Genomic DNA, 23,184 nt, shown 5'->3' with positions numbered 1-23,184 from the left:
TCACAGCCACACCCACAACTCCGATCAGCCCACCGCGGCTAGTTTCCAGGTACGGATATATTACGGAGCAGCATTACTTTTGCGGTCCAAAACCATCACAATAAAACAGTCCAATTCTGCATTGATGTATGTTGAGACCATGTATAAAGTGGACAATACACTAAAAACTGGGACGTTTCAGCAGGCCCTGCATAATGCATAGTTCAATCAGAGATTTGCCATGTTTTATAATGGGCTACCTCAGCCCTCATTGCGAAAGGTATGTGTGAAGGGTGTCTCTTCCTAACGACATGAGCGCCCCCTTCAGTGAGTAAACCTTAGAACTGAGCCACTGAGCGCAAGCTGCTGCTTGAGGACTGCTTGCGTTAATTACAAAACGCATTATCTGAGTCATTAATGAGAAATATATCACGGCAGGCAATCTGTATCTGTGAATGATCATTTCACATCGCAAAACACAAGACGATTTGGCCTGGTAGGTATGGATAACATATAGTCCATGCACACAAGGCACCTCATTCTGGAAGACCTCCGGCTACTCATTTAGTCGTGAGATCTATAGTAGAATTTACTAAACTTGGATATATATGAGGATCTAAAAATGCCCCGAGGCGCCTGCAATTGCGTGTGTGTGGTGGGTATCAGGTTCGGAGTCCCTTGGGGCGCTTCTCCAAGGTACAATGGACAGATCAATTCGTAGTCAAGATCTCCTTGCAGATATTATACACACAATGTTTTTTTATATATGTATATATAATTATTAAATAAAGCTATCATGCTAATGACTTACAGTCTGCGACACGGAATGAGACTTTGTTTTAAGTTATTTATTCTGATTCCAAATTGCATCCTTCAGCTCTCTCCGGTTGGGACGACGGAACAAAAAATATTAGTTTTAAATACACGCAGAGCACACATTTAAAGCAATAAAAGGAAGACATTTATAGCCTAAGAGAATGACACTCAATGTAAACAATACTTAAAGTAACCTAAAAAATATATACAATCTTCATTGTACACAACAGCAACACCCAAACACTGCTTGACTCGTGAGACATCTGTGTGTTAAAATAAGAGACCCCTTTTTGCTCCTGCGCAAAGCTAAAACACAACGGTGAAACACCTCTACAATGAAAGGGTCGGAATTCTGAGGGGCAGTTGGGAACCTTAACACAGTAGATTGTTGGATACTCATGCACCGGTAAGGCTGCCTCCTGCGACTGATATGAAAGTCAATGACAGGGGGGGGGGGGATATCATGCTATAGACATACGAGGGCCACCGGGTGTATGCACAAGCCTCAGCCTAAACCATGAACCGGTGCTCCTTGCCGTCGTGAGCCATCAGGATAACGTTGCGATTGGACGTCCAGATGAGCCGGGCCAGTCTCAGGGCGTTGAGGGAGCCGGGCGAGGCAGGCTGCACCGGTGGAACCTGGTAGGTTTTGATGCACCGCAGCTGCGGGGCCGAGTTCAGCATCCCGATGCTTCCCAGCAAGGAGGTGTTCATCTGAAAAACGGAGAAGACATTTTTGGTGAAAAAAAAAAGAAAAAAATCTAAGCGATTAATTGCTTAGAAAACTGCAGTAAGAACCGGTCTGTAGGCTCCGCTGTGTAGAACGGTGGACCATAGTAATTCCACCCCATACTCCCTGGTACTAAATATTACATATATAATATATATATATGTATCATTTTCATGGACAGTTAGATGAACCTATTCTATTTACCTTGGAAAAGGCATCGTTCGAACCGCAGGCAGGGGGACGGATTGTTCTGTGCCGCTGCCATTTTTTAGGGCACGTTGACAAGTTTTAGGGTATGTAAGATATTCTGTTTTGAATTCTTATCGGTTTGGAATATATCATGATTTTTTCTGCTCCGGCTCTGTGGCACAATGGTGTCAGAGGGTGTAAATCATTGTGTCTGTAGCACGGAGCACACAAGCACCACTGACATTTTCACAATTTAAATCATCTTGAGTAATAGCCCTTTTAAGATGACTAATGCGACTGATTTCCCTACGTTAATAATAGCCCTGAACGGAACGTGGATCAGAAAACAGCCCCAGTGCAAGAGGGCATCCGCCGTAATAAATGGGAAAGTAATTAACAACCATCAACTTCCTGCGGAATAAATTAGAATTAAGATATTTATAATAACGCCACGTATAAAGAAGCTCCGCAGTTCAAAAGTTTGGGGTCACTGAGCTGTTTTCATGGAAAACTGGGAAATTTCTAGCCGTAAAAGGTTTTTCTAACCATCAATCAGCCGTTTAAACTTCAACTTGGATCGGCGAACACAACGTGCTGAGGACGTTTCTAAGCGACCCCAAACTTTTGAGCCCTAGTGCATATAATTGCATATTAACTTTTCATGATCAAAAAATAAAACAATGGGGAGGGAAGGGTGCTATTGGGTTTTCTGCATTTTTCAAAGAAATAAAAATTAGCTATAAAACGGTTTTTACACTGGTTTTGCTAAACTTTCCCGCTTACACCCGCGATCCCACGTTATCACGGAAAAAAAACTGATCATTTTGTAAAAATAAATCATACGGTTACAGTGATTTTAGAAATTGCTTTATTTCAATAAAATAAAGTCCCCTATGCTAGGTTATAGTAAGGTATTGGGGGGTTAATACGAGAAAGCACAATAAGCCCCCCCCCCACGTAACTGGTGAGATAGCGAATGTGCGGACATTGATTGGGCACGCTCGCGCATGTACAGATACCTAGTGGGGTGGGCTGAATCGTGAGTGACGGCAGCTTTTAGGTAGGCGACCAATCAGTGTAACTAATTAAAACACTTGTATTGCAGGATTCGGAGATCAATGAAAAAAGATAACAGGAAAAAAATAGCTCACGGCCGTAAATGCCTATAATGATCGGGAATCAGAACCTCCAGCGTTGGCAGTGTTTTAATGGCGTGTGTGTCTGCATTGGTGCCGTTTTAACGGGCCTTCAATACCCTCAACGCCTCGCAAGTTTAAAAAACTCACATAAATAACTTAAGTCTCCATCCGGACAGAATGTCTTTTGGGGGGTGTGGCTTCATGGAGGGGTGAGCCACAAACATGGGAGGGCTAGCATTGCACAAAGGTGGGGCTAGCCTCTGACAACCTTTAATGGGTGGGGAGTGGGAGGGAAGTGGGCGAGAGAATCAGTATGGCCATAGCCCACTCCCATGAGAACAAACGCGCTGACTCAGAGACCCAGGGAAGCAGCTCTTCACCCGGAGACTCCCGTTCACACCCAGCTGCGGTCAAATTGTTTGGTGGAAGCATCTTTTATTTTAATTCTATTTTAATTAAGTCCTTAATGGGCTGAATATTAGCTAAAGTATCAGTGATACTGAGATGGATCCACCAAGTGTTGATTGAATGGTTGTTAAAAACTACAAGATTAAAATATTTATATTAAAGAAAAAACATTTAGAAATCATCGTATACGAACGGACATGTTACTTGTCATCATACATCATCGCTCAATCAGAATAAAAAAAACTACATTTGCGCCGCTGTCCCCATCACAGGCATTACAAGAATGGGCTAATAAGGGAAGAATAGGGTCAACCCCCCCCACCGAAGCCTGTAATATTCTCATTACATCTGAATATATATTTATTATAACTAGATATTATATTTTACTGTCTGCGTGTGTGAAGGTTTGTGTTTTCATTATGACTAAACCACCTTATTTTGCAACTGTACAGCAGACAGGGAAGAGGTGGACTAAGTGAGCCGAATGGTTCTTATACGCCATCAATTTTTTCGCAGAAAGCACGAGCGCATAAAGCCATTTAAAGAGCAAAAGAACATGAGCTAAAGTCATCTATGCTTTAATAATTGAAGGGCCACTTCCATGAACCTAATACATTCATATATATCAAAAGTTTCGTAAATAACGGAGCCATTGCTGAACAGTAAACAATAACTTACATCCGCCGGGCAAGCCAGAAGACATGTTTTTCCCCCCCATTGCTGATCATTAACTTACATCCACCAGGCGTTCGTATAATACAAATTATAATTTAAACGTTTATACTCCCAAGCCAGGTCTCATCCAAAATAATAATAAAAAAATAGAATAATTCCCTGTTTAATTACTTTGCGGCAATAAACCCTACTGCCAGGATTAATTACTCATTTGGAAAGTATAAGAGGAGTAAAATCGTTTTGCTAAGATGATACTATACCTCTCTGAAACTAGAGGAACGTATTAAATCAATAACCGTAAAAATCCTGGCATAAAACAATTAGCTAGCGGCAGGTAAATCCTGACCGCAGTCCCTGGAACAAGTAAACGGCGTTCAACAGAGGAAGCCGACGGCGGCATCTCATCCAAGGGGAAGGATTATTTTTCACGAAGTCATGTGAGTGATGTACGGATCAAAACATTATATTCAGACCTCGTGGTTCTACATCCTACACATTCCTGGTAATATATATATATATATATATATATATATATAGCAAGAATGATATAAAAAAGGTGAACTTGTTTACCGCTTTGCTATAATACTAAAAAAAATATGTTGGAAAAGAACGTCTCAACCCCTTCGTTTCCAGACTGTTTTTTTTACATTTTGTACCCTTCGAGACAATGGCTGTTTTAACATTTCTGTGGTGTTTGTGTTTAGCTGTAAGTTTCTTTTACCCACCAATATTTTATATATATTGCTGTTTTCAGGACGAGAAGGGCTTTCTTTACATACTTTATATGATCAAAATAATGGTATTATAAGAAAAATAATAAAATATGGTGACAAATTGAAAAAAAAAATGTCTGACTTTTATTTAAGAAATCTCATCTACAAATGTTAATGAAAAAAAATGCTAAATAGATTCTAATATTTGTCCCGAGTTTAGAAATACCCAACGTTTTTTGTCTTTTTACAAAAATAGGGCAATACGTGTGCTATTAAGTGAAGTGCTTTGTGTGATAGGTGTGATGGGAGCTGTGTGATTGCATGATAGGTGTGATGAGAGTTATAGGTGTGAGATGTATTGAGTTATAGCGGTGATGGGACTTGTGTGTGTTAAGTGTGATGGGAGTGGGGTCCCTTTAAACTAGAAAACATTAATGGTAATGCCTCTTCTATGATGTCAGAAATGGGCAGGTTGAAGACAGACAGGATTAAGAGGCCCCCCTAAAATGTTTTCAACAAGAAAATACAGCAAAATGGTGTGTTAGTTTTAAAAAAAGGAATAAGCCTATTTAAGATCCATACCATAGTGGCGCATAACATATAAATCTAGGAAAGTTAGGAAAAAAACTATCCACGTGGAACAAAACCTTTAAGGTCCCATTGAAGCTCAAGGCCCACATCAGAGGTCTCCCCACTCGGGACACTTTTGATAACCTAAAGTCCTTGCGGTAGACGGCATGAATATATATTTGTGTATATAATAACACACACACTATAAGCCTTACCTGCCAGAAAGAGATATGGCTGTCTTTGTTTGAGTAGGTGGCGAGATACCGCCCATCCGGCGCAAAAGAAACGGCTGTAATAGGCCCTTTATGTCCATGGATATTCTGGAAGAGAAGATGGGAAAAAAAAATCAATTCATTTTTTATGCGTTACACAGATCCTTGGCCGAGAAAGCCATAAAAGTTTCCCAAAAGCACTCGGGGAACATCATTTTTTGTTTTGTGTTGTAAACATCTCCTCCTCGTTCTCCTGGAGGGTTTTTGTACATTATGATCGCGAGGACTTCCTCCTTGTTCTACATTAAATATTAAAAGCAAAAACATTGTTCTTCCTTTTTTTTTTTGGCACGTAGTTTGTTGGTAAGCTGGCTGCTTAAAACTTTATACATGAGCGGCTTTGGTTGGAAGTGTCCAGCTGTGTCTCGTTTACATCAGACCATTGTCCAAAGACTTGTTAATCCAGAAGCTCTTGATCTGTAATCATTAGAAATGCAACTGTGCGTGTGTTCTACACGGCCTTTTGAGCTCTTCTGCTACACCAAACGGCATAACTTATTTTGACCGCTTTGATGAAACTTTGTGCCACCACATTCCATCTGTTAGAAATGTTTACCGGAGACCCATTTGATAATCATCTCATTAGATCCTCACAGTTTGCGGAAAGACCTCCGACCGTCACTACGTGATGTAAGCGTTCTTTGATTTTGCTTCTGGGTTTTTTTTTGTTTTTTTTTTTACAGCTAAATAAACCAGTTGTGATTCGGAACGAATGGAATTAAGAGAAATTATAAGGCGTGCATTTGTATAAAGAGAGTCTTGCGGACGTGTCCATTCGCCATAATAGGTTAAATCACCAGAAATAAAGAAATAAGAGGTATTAAAAAGTTGCTATTTTTTGATAGGCTTTTCAAACACAAAACACACAAACCCCACAACCACCAAAAGCCATCAATATCAAAGAGGTTCGTACCCCATAAGATACACGTGAAGATCTGATTATTAGGCATTGTCAAGCCGCACGGCCGAGCCACCTCGGGTCCCATTTCCGTGGGTAAGGGTGATAATGGGGTGTTAGGGGGGACACTTAGTAGTATTACGGAACTTTGTAGAGCCCTTCAGACCAATGTAATATTATACAGATTAATTGGCACATCTCCACCATAGGCCAACATTTAAGTATGGTGAGCGCAATTCATCGAAGGTTTCCCAAGTATCTTTGGACGTCAGGTTCGGTTAACCCTTCTAGAGCAAGAGGGTTGCAATGTGTTTTTCACCCCTCTGGTACTGAAAAGGTCAAAGATAACCTGGATTTATTCTCTTCAGCCACCTTTACCGAAGGATATTCTTCTCCCTGAAGACCTTGTGTCAGGATCCTTACACCGGCATTCAAACATCAAACGCCGGCTCCTGAATGAAGCCTCGGCTGGAACCGCGCTCTATAAATTCACTCTTTTGTTGCGGCGTTCTGAAAACCGGCACCGCTAAAGGTGAACATCAGCACTAATACGTTTATTGCGGCTATATTATAAATCTCTATCCTACAATTTGCGGCTTTAAAACGGGAATCACGTGACTTCCGAGAGGCCGTTTTTCCAACGAGAGCACAAAGTGACCTTGAAGAGCAGCGTATAAAAATACATTTATATCTGAAACGGCGTGTTGGCTGTCAGTCAATATATGCCTCTCATTTGTTAGGAGGTTACCCCGCTGTGATTGTCTCATTACAATTTGCTTTAACTTCCTGGGCAAATGACAACCAGAAAATGAAGCAGCGGCTTTCTTAACCGGAGTTAATCCACGAAATAAAAGAGTACGTCTGCAGTCAGCCAAATGTTATTGGACTTTGTTCAAATAATCTTAACCCTTTCCCGGCCCAAAGAGTTAAACCGTATTAAGCTTCGGTTAAAAAAAAAAATGAAATAAAGACGTCTATTCCAAAATTAAACTTCTCAGTTATCGTCTTACCGATGTAACAATATGGTTTTATATATAATATTATCACACGGACATTTAATGGTTTAATGCTGAACCTTATTTATTATTTATTTATTTTTAAAACCAAGGAACATCTGATGAGGGGGCTTTAATTCCAATAATGGATGTTAAAACGGCAGCCACTGGGGGGGGGGGTGAATTAAAAATGTGGTATTAGGCCAGTATAAAGAAAATATAGGAGGTGCATCATCCGGTTTATGGAGCTTAACAGATGGCCACATCCACCAAAATCAAGCCACCGTCTTGTGATCAACATAGCTGAGGGCGCGCACACGACCCAGACTACAATTGTCAATGTTCCTTAGGTTCTAGAACATCCTATATTGCAAAGTTCAAGAGAGTCAACCAAACCTTCTTTAAGGGAGTCAATCAAATCTTTTTAACGTGAATGACATATCTACAGGGGATATATTTAACATATTTAACAAGAAAAGCAGCATTGTAATAATGTAACAGTCGGTACGTTGCATACAAAAATTCCAAGATAAAGGGTTATTAGAACGTTTGTTAAAAGAACCCAACACAACGGAACGCTAAAAAGACATGAATATAATTCTTGAATTCTTACTATACAGATTAAGAATGATGATTAAGGCAAGCTTGTTTTAGGCAACATACCAAGAGAAGACCATTTAATGTTCCTATCGAAAGACTACAGAACTAAGAGCTAAACATGTTCACTTCATGTTTCCAGTAGACATTATGAACTTCCTTCACGAGCAAGGACCTCCCTAGGGTTGAGTTATCATAATGCATTGTAAAAGAGTCGAAAGGCTTACATGATAACCCGTTTCTGAATTTGCAGCCTTTGCGTGTAATTTCCTGTAAGTGTGAACCATACTGGTTTTAACTTGTTGAGTATCCATGTTCTCAGACACGAGTGGCATGTTTCAATATAAAATGCCAGCAGGGTATGAGGTACGCTCTTCACTGGACACTGGTTTGTATTTAATAATGGAAGAGTTGGTAGGAGACTCTACAGGACTTCACTATGAAGGTTCACCAGTGAGTCTTTGCTGCAGGGTGTGCTTGGGTGGCCCTGTATAATGCATAATTAAATTAATGGGATCTCTCCTTCCCCATTGCATTATACCTTATACTGGACCAGCTTAACGTTTTTTTTTGCGGGAGAAACTTGCCAGTTTTGGCCCTTGGTAATGGATAGTGGGGTGACGGGAGGTAAAAACACATCCTCCGTGTTTCAGTATGTTCAAGGAGAATCTTTTGAAATTTCGGCAACTCGTGAAACACACACACGGTTTTTTACAATATTTATTCCATCTAAAGGTCTAAACGCCATTAACCAAATTCAATATTCCGTTAAAGTGAACCTGGCACTAACTTCTCCAACCTATTCCTGTAGTTGCATAATGAACCTAATATATATCGATGACAAGTCAAACACCGTTTTCTAAGAGGGCTTTCTGATTTCATCTCCCTCATGACAACTTCAAAGCCAACACTATGGCAGCCAAACATCTCTATAATGACAGGGAAGAACACAGTAGAGACTTCTTCAGGGTAAGGTTACCGATAGGCTATAAGTACGCAGTAAATACGCCTTTTTAAAAGATACAGAAATCTAATGTTCTAACATGTAGCTCACGAATGCCTACAATAACCAATGTGCAGGCAGCAAAACGCACTGGAGCCCAGGCAAAAGACATTTTAGAATGCATTAAAACATTACAAATAATGTTTTTTTGGGACTACGCTGTTTTTTTTTTATGGCTAAAAACCCTCCTTTGCGATCTCTCGTTGGCTGCGCTCAACACAGGAACGTCAACTGTGCAGACTGAACCGTGAAAAATAATAAAACAGAGATAATTTATTAAATGTTGAGTGACAGCAAATGCTTAAGTCTCCCCCATATTTATCAAACTAAAAATCCTCTTCCTTTCAAGGTGGGAGCCTCTCCATCAACGTAATCCTGGTTTTACCCCAGGTGGATGACAAGAGAGACTTAAATCAATAGCCTTCAAAGGAATAATGTCGACAACGTTAATCTGCAACATAATATTTTTTCCAAACATTGTTAAATCAGAACGCATGGTCCAATAGCATTGTTTTAATCTCTTTTCTCGATAATTAACCCCTTAAGGACAATGGGCGGTCCCTAAACCCATTGAAAACAATGCATTTTGAGCCCGTACAAGTACGGGCTTTGTCATTAAGGGGTTAATAATGGGATTACTGTCCTAATGAAAAAAGCGTTGATAAGTGAGTGGAGCATAGCAAACAAAATAATGTTTCTTTGGAGCAGTTAAAGAGGGCAGTCTATCACTGACAGGAAAACGCTCCCATTGCAATCAATAGGGGCACTTTCTCAGCATGTATGCAGGGGTTGTGGCACGTGTCTCCGACACGCATCTAACAGAGGGCGTTTTTCATTCAGGAACCGTAAATTAAGATTTATGTTGAAAGCCATAGTTCATGCCACATTGTACTAACTGTGCCAAAAGCACCATACGCTGATATAAAGAACTGTGATTTAAAACAGCCCATTAAAAAAAATCAAAGGCTTCCGGTATGCCAGAGACATACAAAAATATAGACATTTAACATTAAAAAACAATCTTTAAAATACTACAGGTGCAAAAAAAATCCTAAATCTGTCTTTGTAAAAACCCATGAAAGTAAATGATTCTAAAAACACACACAAAAAAAATACTTTAAATTAAAAAAAAAAAAAAAATTTAAAATAATCATCTTTGTGAATACATTCATTTGAACAGAAGAACCTGTAGTGTAAGTAGCTTAAACCTATGATTGCAAAGGTTATTCTTTTGGAACTGTTGATTAGAAAATACATCTGAGTGTGCAAGAAAGCAATTTCCCGTTCGGAGACACACACTCACAAAAAAAAACAAACAATCAACAAAAAACATATACTCTCGGGAGTGCAGCATTTGTACCACGAAAGTAATAATCCCGAGAGGGAAATACAGCTGCAGTAACCTTTCAGGGAAATTTGTCTCTGCAGAGACCCTATGAATAATTTCAGACACATCTTACACTCTTCTTGTAAATCTCAACATATAATAGAGACTCCACGTTGATATAATTTAACAGTCCACCAAACACAATTACTATAAAATAAAAAATTATAGTTAAAAAAAGAGAGTGCCACTTGCCTGCAGTCTAGAATGGTGCAGGATAATGATGTGTCATATATAAAGTAAAATGGGTTTATAAAGGATTTGGGAATTAGGAATCCGTTGCCAATACCCACTTGTGCTTTACAGAGTCAAAGCGAAGGTGATTTACATCACATCGGTATTTATGGTAATATAGATTCTGGACTTAATAACAGCCTCCCAGCAGAAGCGGTAGAAGGTAATACAGTGAGGGAATTTAAACATGCATGGGATAGACATACGGCTCCTGGTGTTGACGATACCAACGACTGATTAAGGTTTGAGTCTTTATAGCAGGAAAAACGGGGGGGGGTCAAATGGGTTCTCCTCTGCCGTCACATTCTGCCGTTCTGTATTTCTATATTTAGGCACAGTAGGATTTGTATCCCAAACAGAGACAGTTGGTAGGTAGCGAGGAGGTATGATAGTGACCTATGGGTGTTTGGAGAATGAAAGACCTTTGTGTGTCCAAAGTATCACCAGCTGGGCAGTGTTGCCCTAAAAAGTTACTACAGAGTAAGGTCTCATCAGCCATGGTAAGCTGTGTCCCCTTACACACAAGCATAAGAAAAATAATGTGTGAATAAAAACTGCCCCCCCCCTACACCTAATAACCAGTTGCGCCACCCATGGTGGTAACAACTGCAATCAAACGTTTGTGATAACTGGGAACGAGGCTTTTACATCACTGTGGAGGGATTTTGGCTGACTCTTCTTGCCAGAATTGTTGGAATTCAGCCCTATTGGATTTTTTAGGCATGAACTGCCTTCAGATTCAAGTCAGCACTTTGGCTTGGCCACTACAAAGATGTGGACTTGCTTGTGTGGATCGGGTCATTGTCCTGCTCCATAACCCAACTGCGCTGGAGCTTTGGGTCACCAATTGATGGTTGGACATTATCCTTTAGCCTCTGGTAGAGAGCAGAATTCATGATTCCATCAATTATGGCAAGACGCCCAGGTCCTGAAGCAACTCTCTCACGGATGCCATTTTTGCGCGGTCTCTTTCTTATTGTGAAATCATGAACATTGACCTTAACTGAGGCAAGCGAGGCCTGCAGTTCTTTACATGTTAGTCTGGGCTCTTTTGTGACCTCCTGGATGAGCCGTTGATGCGCTCCTGGAGGAATTTTGGTCGGCCGGTGACTCCGGGAAGGTTCACGGCTGTTCCCAGTTTTCTCTGTTCGTAGATAATGGTTCTCACCGTGGTTTGCTGGAATCCCAGAACTTCAGTAATGGTTTTGTAACCCTTCCCAGACTGATAGATGTCAGCGACTTTGTTTCTCATCTGTTCTTGAATTTCTTTAGACCGCGGCATCATCTGCTGCTTTTTGAGACCTTTTAGCAGACTTCACTTTGCAAGACATCTTCTGTTTAATTGATGTTTAGATTTAGCAGGGCTGGCAGTAACCAAGCCTAACTGTGTCTAGTGAAATTGTACCCAAAAATTAACTAAGGGGGCAATTACTTTTTTCATATGGGTCAGGTAGGGTTCTATACATGAATTCATCATTTAAAAACTGCATTTTGCCTTTACTCGGGTTATTTTTGTGACGAATACACATAGAAGTAATTGGGAAGAGGGCAAATACTTTTCCACCGCATTGTATATAAACGCATGTCTTATATCTAGGATTATTCTGTTGAGCCGTCTTAGAAATACAAGCACTGCCTAATCCGATTAGCTCATGCCGTCGACAGCTTTCTAATTTCCAATATTTTTATAAACATTGTGCAGCAACAAACAGCTAGTACCGCGACACTGACAGAGGCGGCTTCTGATGAAATTAGGCTGTTTACTTAATAAATGTTGGATCTATATTAAGAGATGCGAGTCAATATATCCACACTTATAGCTGCAGATAGATAATGGCACGGAGCCCTGACAGCTGCCTTGATTCTATCCAATATTAATGAGCAGAGTCATTACTTATGTATTGCGTGCTTGGCCATATGACAAAACGTTTCATGGGAATTACATTTGTGCTACATTTATGGAAAAGAAAATAGTGCCGGAAAATTGTGTCAGCAAACAGGAAACGCAATCCCAAAACGAGCTGAAAAAAAGAAAAGAGAGAAAAAAAAAAAGAAAGTGCTGAAAAGACGGAACACGAAGTGCACTATAACGATAAAAAAAAAAAAAATCAGCTTTATCTGCTAAGTACTTTTTATTGCATTGGAAGTAGTCAGTGTCTTTAAATGGCTTCATCAGAAGAAAAAGAAAATGATAGTTGGAAAATGTAAGTGTATGATTCTGATTCCCAATCCATAGCCATCCCTGGGAACTCTCCAGGTTTGACCCAGAGTTAGCGGGTGAAGAGCTGCTTCCCTGAGTCTAGGGGTCACTATGTGTGGTGTAGAGGAGCAGTAGATAGGGGGCGGTTAGTTATCTGTTCTGAGTTCCACTCAACAGTGGGGTGTCACACTGGCGCACAGAGGTCCCAAGTCTCTCAGAAATTCCCTCTCTGTCAATGTTGCCCTACATTCTCCGTCGACCACTTCCGCGTCCCATCTCCTTTCCCGGGGCTTCGCTTCTTCTCTTACCTCTTCTTCTTATGTCTTCTTTTCCGCGTCTCCCCAATATCAGCTTCATTGCCCAGGCCTCCGAGCATACTTCAGCAAAAGGGTGAAGCCACAGCGCAAACCTCGTGGACAGCCTCTCCCATGTGAGTGGACTAGCCTGCCAGCAGAAGTTAGTACAGCAAGGACATCTAAACATACATGGGATAGGCGTTTACTTACTGATTAAGGAAGAAGAGGCAGGTCTGATCTGCCGTCAAATTCTATGGTTCTAATTGCAACCAAATAGAAGTGAAAAAGCAGGGAGGTGAGTATTTGGCTGAGCGGGTTCTCGGTAACAGTGTTGCCATATAAGCTGCTACTTAGTCATCCATCTTTAAGACGTGGGATATGATCTGGTTTCTTTAGTTAGCTCTGTATACCGTAATCTAAACCTTGGGCTGTGAGTGCCTTGACCAAGACAGAAGGGAAAAAATAATACATGGCTTCTGGGAAACTGCATTCTCAAAATGCCAGACAAGAAACCCTCCCCCCCAGCTGAAAATATCCATGGTGGGTGAAAGGGGAGAGAGGATTGACAGCTCTGACAAAAGCTTTAGAATCGAGCATCACGATTCGAAACAAGGAAAGGAAACTGAGGACATCCGGGAACATTCCTCAGAAGTTCTGCTCATCTGACCATTCTTCTGATGCAAATTTAATTTTATTTTTTTTCCTGACCTCAAAATAAGATTTTCTTGCATTTTGCTGCCCCGGCTTTGTTGTTTCGAAATACCAATGTCTAACCCTATTCAACTCAGCATATAATAAAATTTGGAATTCCCAGTAGACTGACATATCGGTGCGGGGCACTCAGTATTCTGAAGACAAGCTTTGCTTTTTGTTGGGATTATTTAAAAGGAATTATTAAAGAAAACACACACAATGGCATCTATAAGGCTAATCGAAATGTGCGATGTTCTCCTCCAGAGGGTTTATTTGGAACCGACCCAATGTCCAGCACAAGTACCTTGAGTACTTCCTACAGCTGAACAAAACCCAAATTATTATTATTTTTTTAAATCCGCAATAATAAACAATTAAGAGTCATGTATGAAAACACTACATAAGTATAGAAAATATCTCGAGAACCAGCTTATTACAAAAATGGCAACCATATAGTATTTTCTGATTCACTATTTTATATTAAAGTCTTGGAAAAGCCTATCATGACCCATCTTTCCTAAAATCTGCAGTTATAGGTGTGATCAGCCACAGTCTGACGTGAGGGTTTTGGGGCTCCTTGCATGGGCGTAGGAACCCCTAAAAATCAGCATTTTCCCCCATCAGATGCCCACTATCTCCCCATCTCTCACACTATCTACCCCCTCTCCCCCTTCTCACACTATCTACCCCCTCTCACACTTTCTTACTATCTACCCTCTCCCTACCCTCCCTTCTCACACTAACTACCCCGTCCCTTCTCACACTATCTACCCTCTCCCTACCCCCCTTCTCACTAGCTACCCTCTCCCTACCGCCCCCTTCTCACCAACTACCCTCTCCCTACCCCTCCTTCTCACTAGCTACCCTCTCCCTACCCCCCCTTCTAACTAGCTACCCTCTCCCTACCCCCCTTCTCACTAGCTACCCTCTCCCTACCCCCCCTTCTCACTGTCTACCCCAGGGGTGTCCAAGTGGGCCACTTCATCAGAATTGTATACGTGCGCGGGCCGCACTCATTTTTCACTGTGAGAAAATATGGCCTTTAATAAAATATGCAGATTAAAATAAAGTAAATGACACAAAACCTTTACTTTTCCTCTCACTGATTTCTGGGCCTAGAAAGTTTTATGACTACAAATTCAGGATAATTAAAAATGAAATAGTTCTATTTATTCTAGGGATGCACCAAAATGAAAATTCCGGACCAAAACATTCACGGTTCACTTAGCCAAAACCGAAAATGACCCCCCACCTTTAAAAATAATAATAAAAACTCACATTTTTTATAAAAGTAGCTAACACACCACAATTGGACAAAAAAAATTAGCAATATGACTTGGCAAGCTGTTAGCAATCACACTCCTATCATACGCAGGCAGCCAGTACATGCTGGTTCAGGGTGGCTGTAAGTGATGTGCAGACCCCATATTGCTGGCAGCAACGATACACAAGGGGGGCAGCTAGCCAGGTTTCAGCGTGTACTGGCTGACTTGGCATGATAGGAGTGTGATTGCTTACAGCAATCACAGTCCCATCATGCCTAGGTTCCAGCATTTGCTGGTTGGATGTGTAAGTGCTGGAACCTAGGCATGATGGGACTGTGATTGCTGTTAGCAATCACACTCCTTTCATGCCAAGTCAGCCAGTACATGCTGGTACAGGGTGGCTGTAAGTGATGTGCAGACCCCATCCTGCTGGCAGCATCAATAGACAAGGGGGCAGCTAGCTAGGTTTCAACATGTACTGGCTGACTTGGCATGATAGGAGTGTGATTGCTAACAGCAATCACAGTCCCATCATGCCTAGGTTCCAGCACTTACACATCCATGCTATCACACACACATTCATTCATTTATATACTCATTCATTCACAGATTCATTCCCTCAATCAGGCATACTCATTCAAAGACCCTCCCCACCCTCTTACCTGCACTGCAGCTCCTCGATGCCGCTCACAGACTTCAGCAGGGGGCGCGGCCTCCCTCTGCGTTCTCTGGTACTGCACAGAGGAAGCAGGATGTGATGTGATGTCACGTGAACTCTGCTGGGTTTCCGCTTCCTCTGTGCAGTACAGAAGACCCTCCCACGTGTAAGATCGGTTGCCCTGGCTGCCGATCTTACGCAGGCCGCACCTCGAGGTCTCGTGGGCCGCATTTGCGGCGTTTCTATTGGGGGGGGTTTCCTACGGCCCTGGGGGGGATTTCTTCATTATCGGTCCCCCCCGCATGAGTTACTGGGGGGATCTGTCCCCCCCGTCCCTACGCCCATGGCTCCTTGATCCTTTTTATCTGGGTACTGGTAGAAAATGTGGCTTTTTCTCTCTTGGTAGAACTTGCCATGCATCTCAGGGGTAATCAGTACTAATTTTACTGTTGGGGTTCACATGTAATCATTGTTTTTGGAGCCAGATTGAGATATGAACCTATATCATTGAGATATGAAGCTATAACTCCGATGAGAACATTAAATCTATGATCAGATTAAAATGACTAATCGAGCCAGACTCTCCATATCTTACCTCTCATCATTTCTAATGTGTATATATATATATATATACATATATATATATACACATATATATATATATATATATATATACACACACACATTTCTCAGTAAAAGATCCCTCTTTGGCCATTAGAAATGATATATATATATATATATATATATATATATATATATATATATATATATATATATATATATATATGTTTAACCTATTAAATACCCTGCGATACCCTCATACCCAGCAAACATTCTAAACTCCTAGAAAAAGAGGAACAACAGGGGAGGAACGAGGGACACTTGTGAGGTATGCCACAAAGGAACGCATCACAAATATGTGTGCTCACCCTACGTTAGGGTTGCCAACTATCAAAGTTTCATCTAGACAGTCCTGGAATAAAGAGATGCGTCCGGATTCCAGATTTAGCTCTTTGTGTCTCTTGTGGGCCGGTGGCCATGTGAGTCCGTATTCTGCATTTAGAGGATTGAGGGAGGCAAAAGCTGCTTAATGGACGGCAACTCTACCCTATGTGCTCATTTAACTTAAAGGATATTCAAACTTCGTTATGCCCATCTAACATGGGAACATTTACCATTTTAAAATCCAAATGCCAAAAATTTTAAACCGCTGAAACCATAGCATTAAACACTAGCCCAGCCTGACGAAATTCCTGACCTACAATAGCTCAGGAAGAGCTCCTAAGCAAACGTGCAAAAGTAAATTGCCCCCCCCATTATATAGGAGTAAAAATGTGTCAGAGAGTTCTAGCAGAACACATAGTACACTTTCTAAGCCACAATAAAAACGATTTACTCTTCATTGCAGTGTCACTGCAGTGGCATTTAATGGGTTAACGCGACACTCAGGACTCTGGCGTTCACGCTTGGCCGTTTCGGTTTCTATTTCATCTAATAACCGTTCTATTTATCCTCTCTTAACCTGTGCAGGCATTTACACACAAAGACTAATGGCTGTCGTTGCAGAATTTTCCCAGGGTGCATTTCTTGATGCACTGCAGATATTCCCACAAAGCAGGCAGCCCACCCTGCTCTCCCCGCCGTACATCACCCACCGTCGTCTTCCCTCTGCTCTGCACATGTCCTTCGCTTAAGACGAATAGTGACCCCGTCCTGCCTACCTACAGCTATATCAACCCGCACGCAGCTCGGAGCGGATAAACAGAAAGACGCGCAGTATATACGATAAACCGGTCGCTTCAACGGAAATTTCAACACAAATCCATGCATACCTTCTATGAAGATGATATATATATATATATAGATAGATAGATATATATATATCTATATACACATATATACAGAAACGCCAGCTGTTACAGGACTCCAACTCCCATAACCCTCTGCCAGTCTCACACAAATAAAGTGGCTCCCAAAGATTTTCCAAGGGTTATATTACTTAGCTCATTCAATACTTTGTTACAAGCCTCTAAACATATTGTGTATTTCCAAGGTATGTAAAGCAAACTTGTAACATAAAACAGTTATAATGCAGAACGACCCACTAAATAAATCTATTTGTGCTTTAAGGCCGCTGCTCCATTTGCGATAAAACCATAAAACAAAGCAAGAATTGGCCATAAATCCCCAAAATGTATGCCTTAGATGTGTTTTTTTGAATGGCATTCTCTGGGTATGCGCAGAACTCTTGCGTATTTATTGGTCATTATTATCCTAGCAACAACCTAGGAATCTGAATGTTTATACCTCTTATGCTTTTTACTTTGTGCGCCCCCCCTCCTATTTTTTAAAATAATAACTGAATCCAACACTGAACAGTATATTATTATACTTGTGTTATTAGGTGTATTTACTGCTCTCTTTTTGATATATACAATATCACCCCCATTAGAGGCCACACATCTTTAAATCAGGGGTGTGGCCTATAATCCCGATATCAGTTCTGTTATCCAAGCCTCCAAGAGCCCTTCCACAAAATGTTAAGACCCCGCATAACCCTTTCCCTCCGCCCTTTTGCGGAAGTAATAACAATAATGAATAATAATACAGATGGAATGTCAGAGAAAGAGAGGCGGAGTACTTGGGAGTACTTCCGCGAAAGGGCGGAGCCACGGCACGCATCACAAAAACAGACTGTCCCCCGTTCCTCCAATCGGGGGAGAGAGTCATGTCCGGAAACAATGAGAGACAGTGTGAGAGATAGATGGAGAGAGAGAGATAGTGTGAGAGAGAGTAAGGTGATTAAAAAAAAATAAAATGCCCTCCAAGTATTATATTTTGGTAGCGAAAGCTCTGTGGCTTATTAGGAAACATTTCAGTAACGGGATAAGTCTCAGAGTAACATTTTTGTCACTAAATGCACCGTTACAAGCACCATTCCTAGTACCGATAAATGTCCAAACCCAGACATTATCCTTTAATCATGCAAAATTTGCATTTCTTCAGGGAATGCCTAAGTGTCACATGACACAAAAGCAGGCATGGATAGGCTGTCGCCATGGAACTGAACTAAAAGGGCTCCTTAAAACTTTCTGTTGTTTTCTAAGTGATTAAATCTTATCAGGAAGGAATAAAAGGACAGATCTGCTAAGGTTCGTTAGTCTTAAATGCTAGAAATTGCGTGCAATAAACGGTTACAAAGCCTGCCTGAGCCAACCGACAGCAATCAGCAACATAACAGGGAAGAGATAACATCGTAATGGAGGGGTTCAACCAGAGATCCTGAGAACGTGTGATACGGCACTTTATAAGGGGCATTAAATCCACATTTGGGAGCGATTGTGGACTGCAAAGGGTTAAAATAAGTTGTGGTGTTCAACAGAAAGCTCAGAGGTACAAAAATAGTAGAAACAGAATATTTTTTTCTCTGGAAAGCCTTCCATGAGTACATTTCTGTTTACATCCTAAACAGCTGGCATTTCTGTCGAAAGAACTCAATCCAATATCCAGTCCATCAGTAACTGGATTCCAATTCACTGCAAGAGATCAATTATCTTGATCAAATAACAGTGTCTCATCTCGACCCATTATCAAGATGGAGTCCCCGTTCTTCCTGGACTGCAGCCCTATCTGTAGATCAAGTTTAGCAACAGCGACTGACAGCAGGAGGATGGCTGTGAAATAATCAATAATATTCATCAAATTGTGGTCAACAAGTTGCTAGGATGGAAGTTCCTCGAGAAACCACATCTTACTCCTTTTGGCCTCAGAAAAGTAAGCCTTCCCACTGTGGGTCTCTCGTTCAAAGTCATGTATGTAATGTTTCTATGGACGTTAAAAAAACCTCTAAACTTGAGATAAGTTTGCTCATGAGACGGTAGGACGATGGGACACGCCATAACATTTTTACAGTCGTGTGAAATCCCACGGTTTTACATATCAGGACATAACAACAATCTGTTCTTCACACATGGCTCCTCCATTTTGGCTTTATTTTTGTTGTGTTGTTCATCTGGTGGTGGTCCCTGGTCATGACCCCTCTCTCGGTGTTGATCACACCCATTCTCACCTTTAGCCACACCCCAAACAAAAGTTTGGATAGCTGGAATGTTTGGGGATATGAAATTCTGCTAGTGAACTTTAAAGATTCTGTACATCTTGGGTACAATTTACTGATTTTACTGTTTTAGGAAAAATATTTTGTATTTTTGTACACTCGTAACTCTGTCTTTAAGCAGGTTAAAAGGGCATTATATGTGTGATTTAACTACTATGAAGCTAGTAAGTACACTGTTCTATTTGATTATTCATAACTTTTAGGAGAAAATGATTCTTTTAAAAGATGGTGGTTTCCAAAAAGCTTTTTTTTCCTCAATAAGGAAGAAAAAGGAAGGTAACCCGCACCACTGTAGTGCACAGTCCCTGCGGACTCATTCCCTTAAAGCGGAATGTGCTTTGGTAGGAACATGCCGTCAGCCAGTTGCTGCCATAATATACGAAGTTCATGTGTGACATCGCATTTAGCAAAGTGCATTAAAAACAAAAATAAGAAGCCCACATCAGCCGAACGGTGTTTTATCGACCCGCCACATAGCTGCAGAGCACATTACAGCAATTGTAGCGCTTAATACTTAAAAAGTATATAAGAGGCGCTGTCACCACCACAGCTTTTAATATAGCAAAATTCATTTTTGTGCTTTTTGATTGTCAATCAGGGTAATTGCTTTGGAAATGTTTGGTTTAATCTGGCAGAGTCAGCTTTGGGGTGTATTTACTAAACGGAGAGTTGTGGTTTTAACTCCTCGACTTCATTACATATAATAGAGAGCCACCCCCATCGTGCTTTTGCTGCTGGCCCTCAGTATTAAAATAGGGTTAACTCTAAGATCCAAAAGAACTCCATGATCAATACCCATGGATGTCTTTATAGTGGGTATGATATTGCGCCCCCCCTCCATGGATCTATAAGCCAAACAGGGTTAAATAAGGTCTTTGCACCTGGTTCAAACCTGCCCTTTGTTTTCAGCCTATCATACAAGCTACCCTAATAATTATTCTTTTTATTATAATTTTTTTTTGCATTTCACAAAATCCTTTCCCATAGATTCCTGTCTAAATATAAATGAGATCAATTCCTGGACATGTAGAGAGATTAACCCAACAAGCTAGCGTAAAATATTGGGTATAATACGTACAATTTACCCCTTCTTCAAGAGTCCTGGAAAGTGGGGGGGGGGCATTTTATACTTAAGTACAAATTTTGCAGCATTAACCCTATGCATCCCATTTAATGTACAAAATCCAGGGTCCATGAGAACAATTGTGCAATGTTAACCCCTTCCGTTATACGTTAGTACTTCCTTTTGTTCCTACAAAAAATGTTTTTATACCTGCATGTTCAACAGAAGGTAAAATGCTGGATTTTATGGTATGTATAATCTGTATAATTTATATACCTGGGAACAGGCCCAGACTGGCCATCGGGCACACCGGGCGGCTCAGGGCCGGATTGACGTAGGGGCTGATGGAGCTGCAGATCCAGGCCCCTACCTTAAAATAGGCCCAGTCAGGACCGGACTGACTGGGCCTATGCGGCCTCTACGGCCGCATTAACGCAGGGCATAAGGGGCACCTGCCCCTTAAGCTCGCAGCAACTGCGACCGGGTCCGCAACTCTAGGGGGCCGGGCAGCCCCAACCAGGGCCGGCCTTAGGGGTGTGTGGCCGCACAGGGCTTAAATTAAAACATCGGGGGTTTTTTTTGTTTACTTTATTTTATGGAGGATGTTAAATAAAGTAAAAAAGAAAACCCAAAAAAACCCTAACCTAAGGCCGGCCCTGGTGGGGGCTGCCCGTCCCCCTAGAGTGGCGGGCCCGGTCGCAGTTGCTGCTTACTCTGGCAACAAGGTAAGTAGGGTGAGGGAGGGGGGTGCAGTGAGAGGGGGGAGAGGGGTTAGATAGAAGGGGGGAGAGGGGATAGATATTGAGAGGGGGTACATATTGAGAAGTGGGGAAGGGGGAACATAGTTAGAAGGGGCAGATAAGAAGGGGAGGAGTGTGAATGAGTGAGTAAGTGTTTGTGTCTATCATGAATGTTTAAGTGATTTGGGGAAATGCAAAGATGGTACATGAAGGGTGGGCTTTAACAATAAATAAATAAATAAAAATGGGCTGCTCAGTCTTAAATGCCTGGGCCTATTTTTTTGTCCCAGTCCGGGCCTGCCTGGGAACATTTTTAACTAACTTCCTAAGTGTAGAATATCTATTGTTAATAAAATGATCACTTTAGACATGTGGTATTACAGTAGCTCCTTCTATTGCAATTCTTGACCTAGAGATACATGTTTTGAGAAAACGTTTCCCACCACCTTGAACCAACCAGGAGAGACGGTTATTATTTAGTGGATAGTGAGGAGAAGCCGCCTACTGGAATATCACATCTAGGCTGGAAAGAACAAGCTGACAATCAAGCTAATCACTTGGAAATTTCCGAGATGATGAAGAAAAAAAAGGAAGTTCACGTGGAATCACATGGATTCTGGAAGTTCTATATTACGGTCTTCTCTCGGTTAACAAGTTATTGAGTTATTGATTGTGTATTACATCTCTGACAGCCTCAGAGAGGCCCGTAATACCATGATGAGGATGTAATGGGATGGGTTCGATAATGTTTGGACATTGTATATCTTTAAACAGACTTGAGAAGAGATGTGCCATTTGTTTATAGGAAGAGTGCGGCACGCGGAGGAAGACAGGACCATTCCAAACACTGGCTTTTCTTCTTTACCCATGCGATTTGAATATGCGGGAGGCGAGAAAATCCTGTTTTATTCCATGGTCGATAAGGTTTAAGATGGCAATTTAGCTACATAGCAAAAATAGCCAATGTACCTACAGAAATCCCAAAACTTGGTGAAGCTACTTCACATAGGAAAAGACTTAGATTGCGATACGACAAAATACCTGAAATACTTATTTCATTTTATTGAAAAAGAATATACATACATTCTAAAACGTTTCTTAAGATCTGTTGCTTTTTTGTTCTATAATATATATTCACATTAGGTATAAGTGAAACAGGAGGGCCACAAACCTGTGTTTTAACCCCGTGACATTCATTAACATCATTCTTGTATGATGTACTAGTGTTCTTGAGATCTATAGACAGATACATCCTTCCCATAGAATCACTTCACTCCAACTGATATTGTCAAAGGGTATAAAGACTCGGGGTTAGTGGACATGGAAACCTCTAACATCTACTCTCTACCCCTACCTACACTTTGTTCCTCTACTCCCTCCTCCATTGTTTCAAGAAGAAGAGCCTACAGCACTCAGGTTCCCTCATCCCGCTACTTTCATCCGTCACGGCCCGGTGCTGCATGTGTACAGAAGTGTTGTATAATAAATTAACCCATTTAGAAGCTGGGATTTCGACTGATCTTTGGTCGATATTTAATAGAAAAGAATAT

The 23,184-nt window shown here is 41.2% G+C and overlaps 1 protein-coding gene across 3 annotated transcripts in view; it reads right to left on the bottom strand.

Moving 5' to 3' along the window:
* Nucleotides 1-1,305: 1,305 nt before the first annotated feature.
* Nucleotides 1,306-23,184, bottom strand: part of LOC149284223 (WD repeat-containing protein 7-like) — a 131,528-nt gene continuing 109,649 nt past the window's right edge. For all 3 annotated transcript variants that reach the window (XM_089496983.1, XM_089496985.1, XM_089496984.1), the window contains 2 exons: nt 5,435-5,539; nt 1,306-1,509 (listed from right to left, as the gene is read on the bottom strand). In XM_089496983.1, the coding sequence (XP_089353109.1) occupies nt 1,306-1,509; nt 5,435-5,539 (309 nt within the window). The remainder of the gene's footprint in view (nt 1,510-5,434; nt 5,540-23,184) is intronic.

This window comes from Sceloporus occidentalis, unplaced genomic scaffold (genome assembly GCF_023333645.1).
Source record: "Sceloporus occidentalis isolate IW3139 unplaced genomic scaffold, rSceOcc1.0.p SCAF_97, whole genome shotgun sequence".
Taxonomy (NCBI): Eukaryota; Metazoa; Chordata; class Lepidosauria; order Squamata; family Phrynosomatidae; genus Sceloporus; species Sceloporus occidentalis.
The sequence above is the reverse complement of the archived record's forward strand: the minus strand, read 5'-3'. Positions and strand labels throughout refer to the sequence as shown.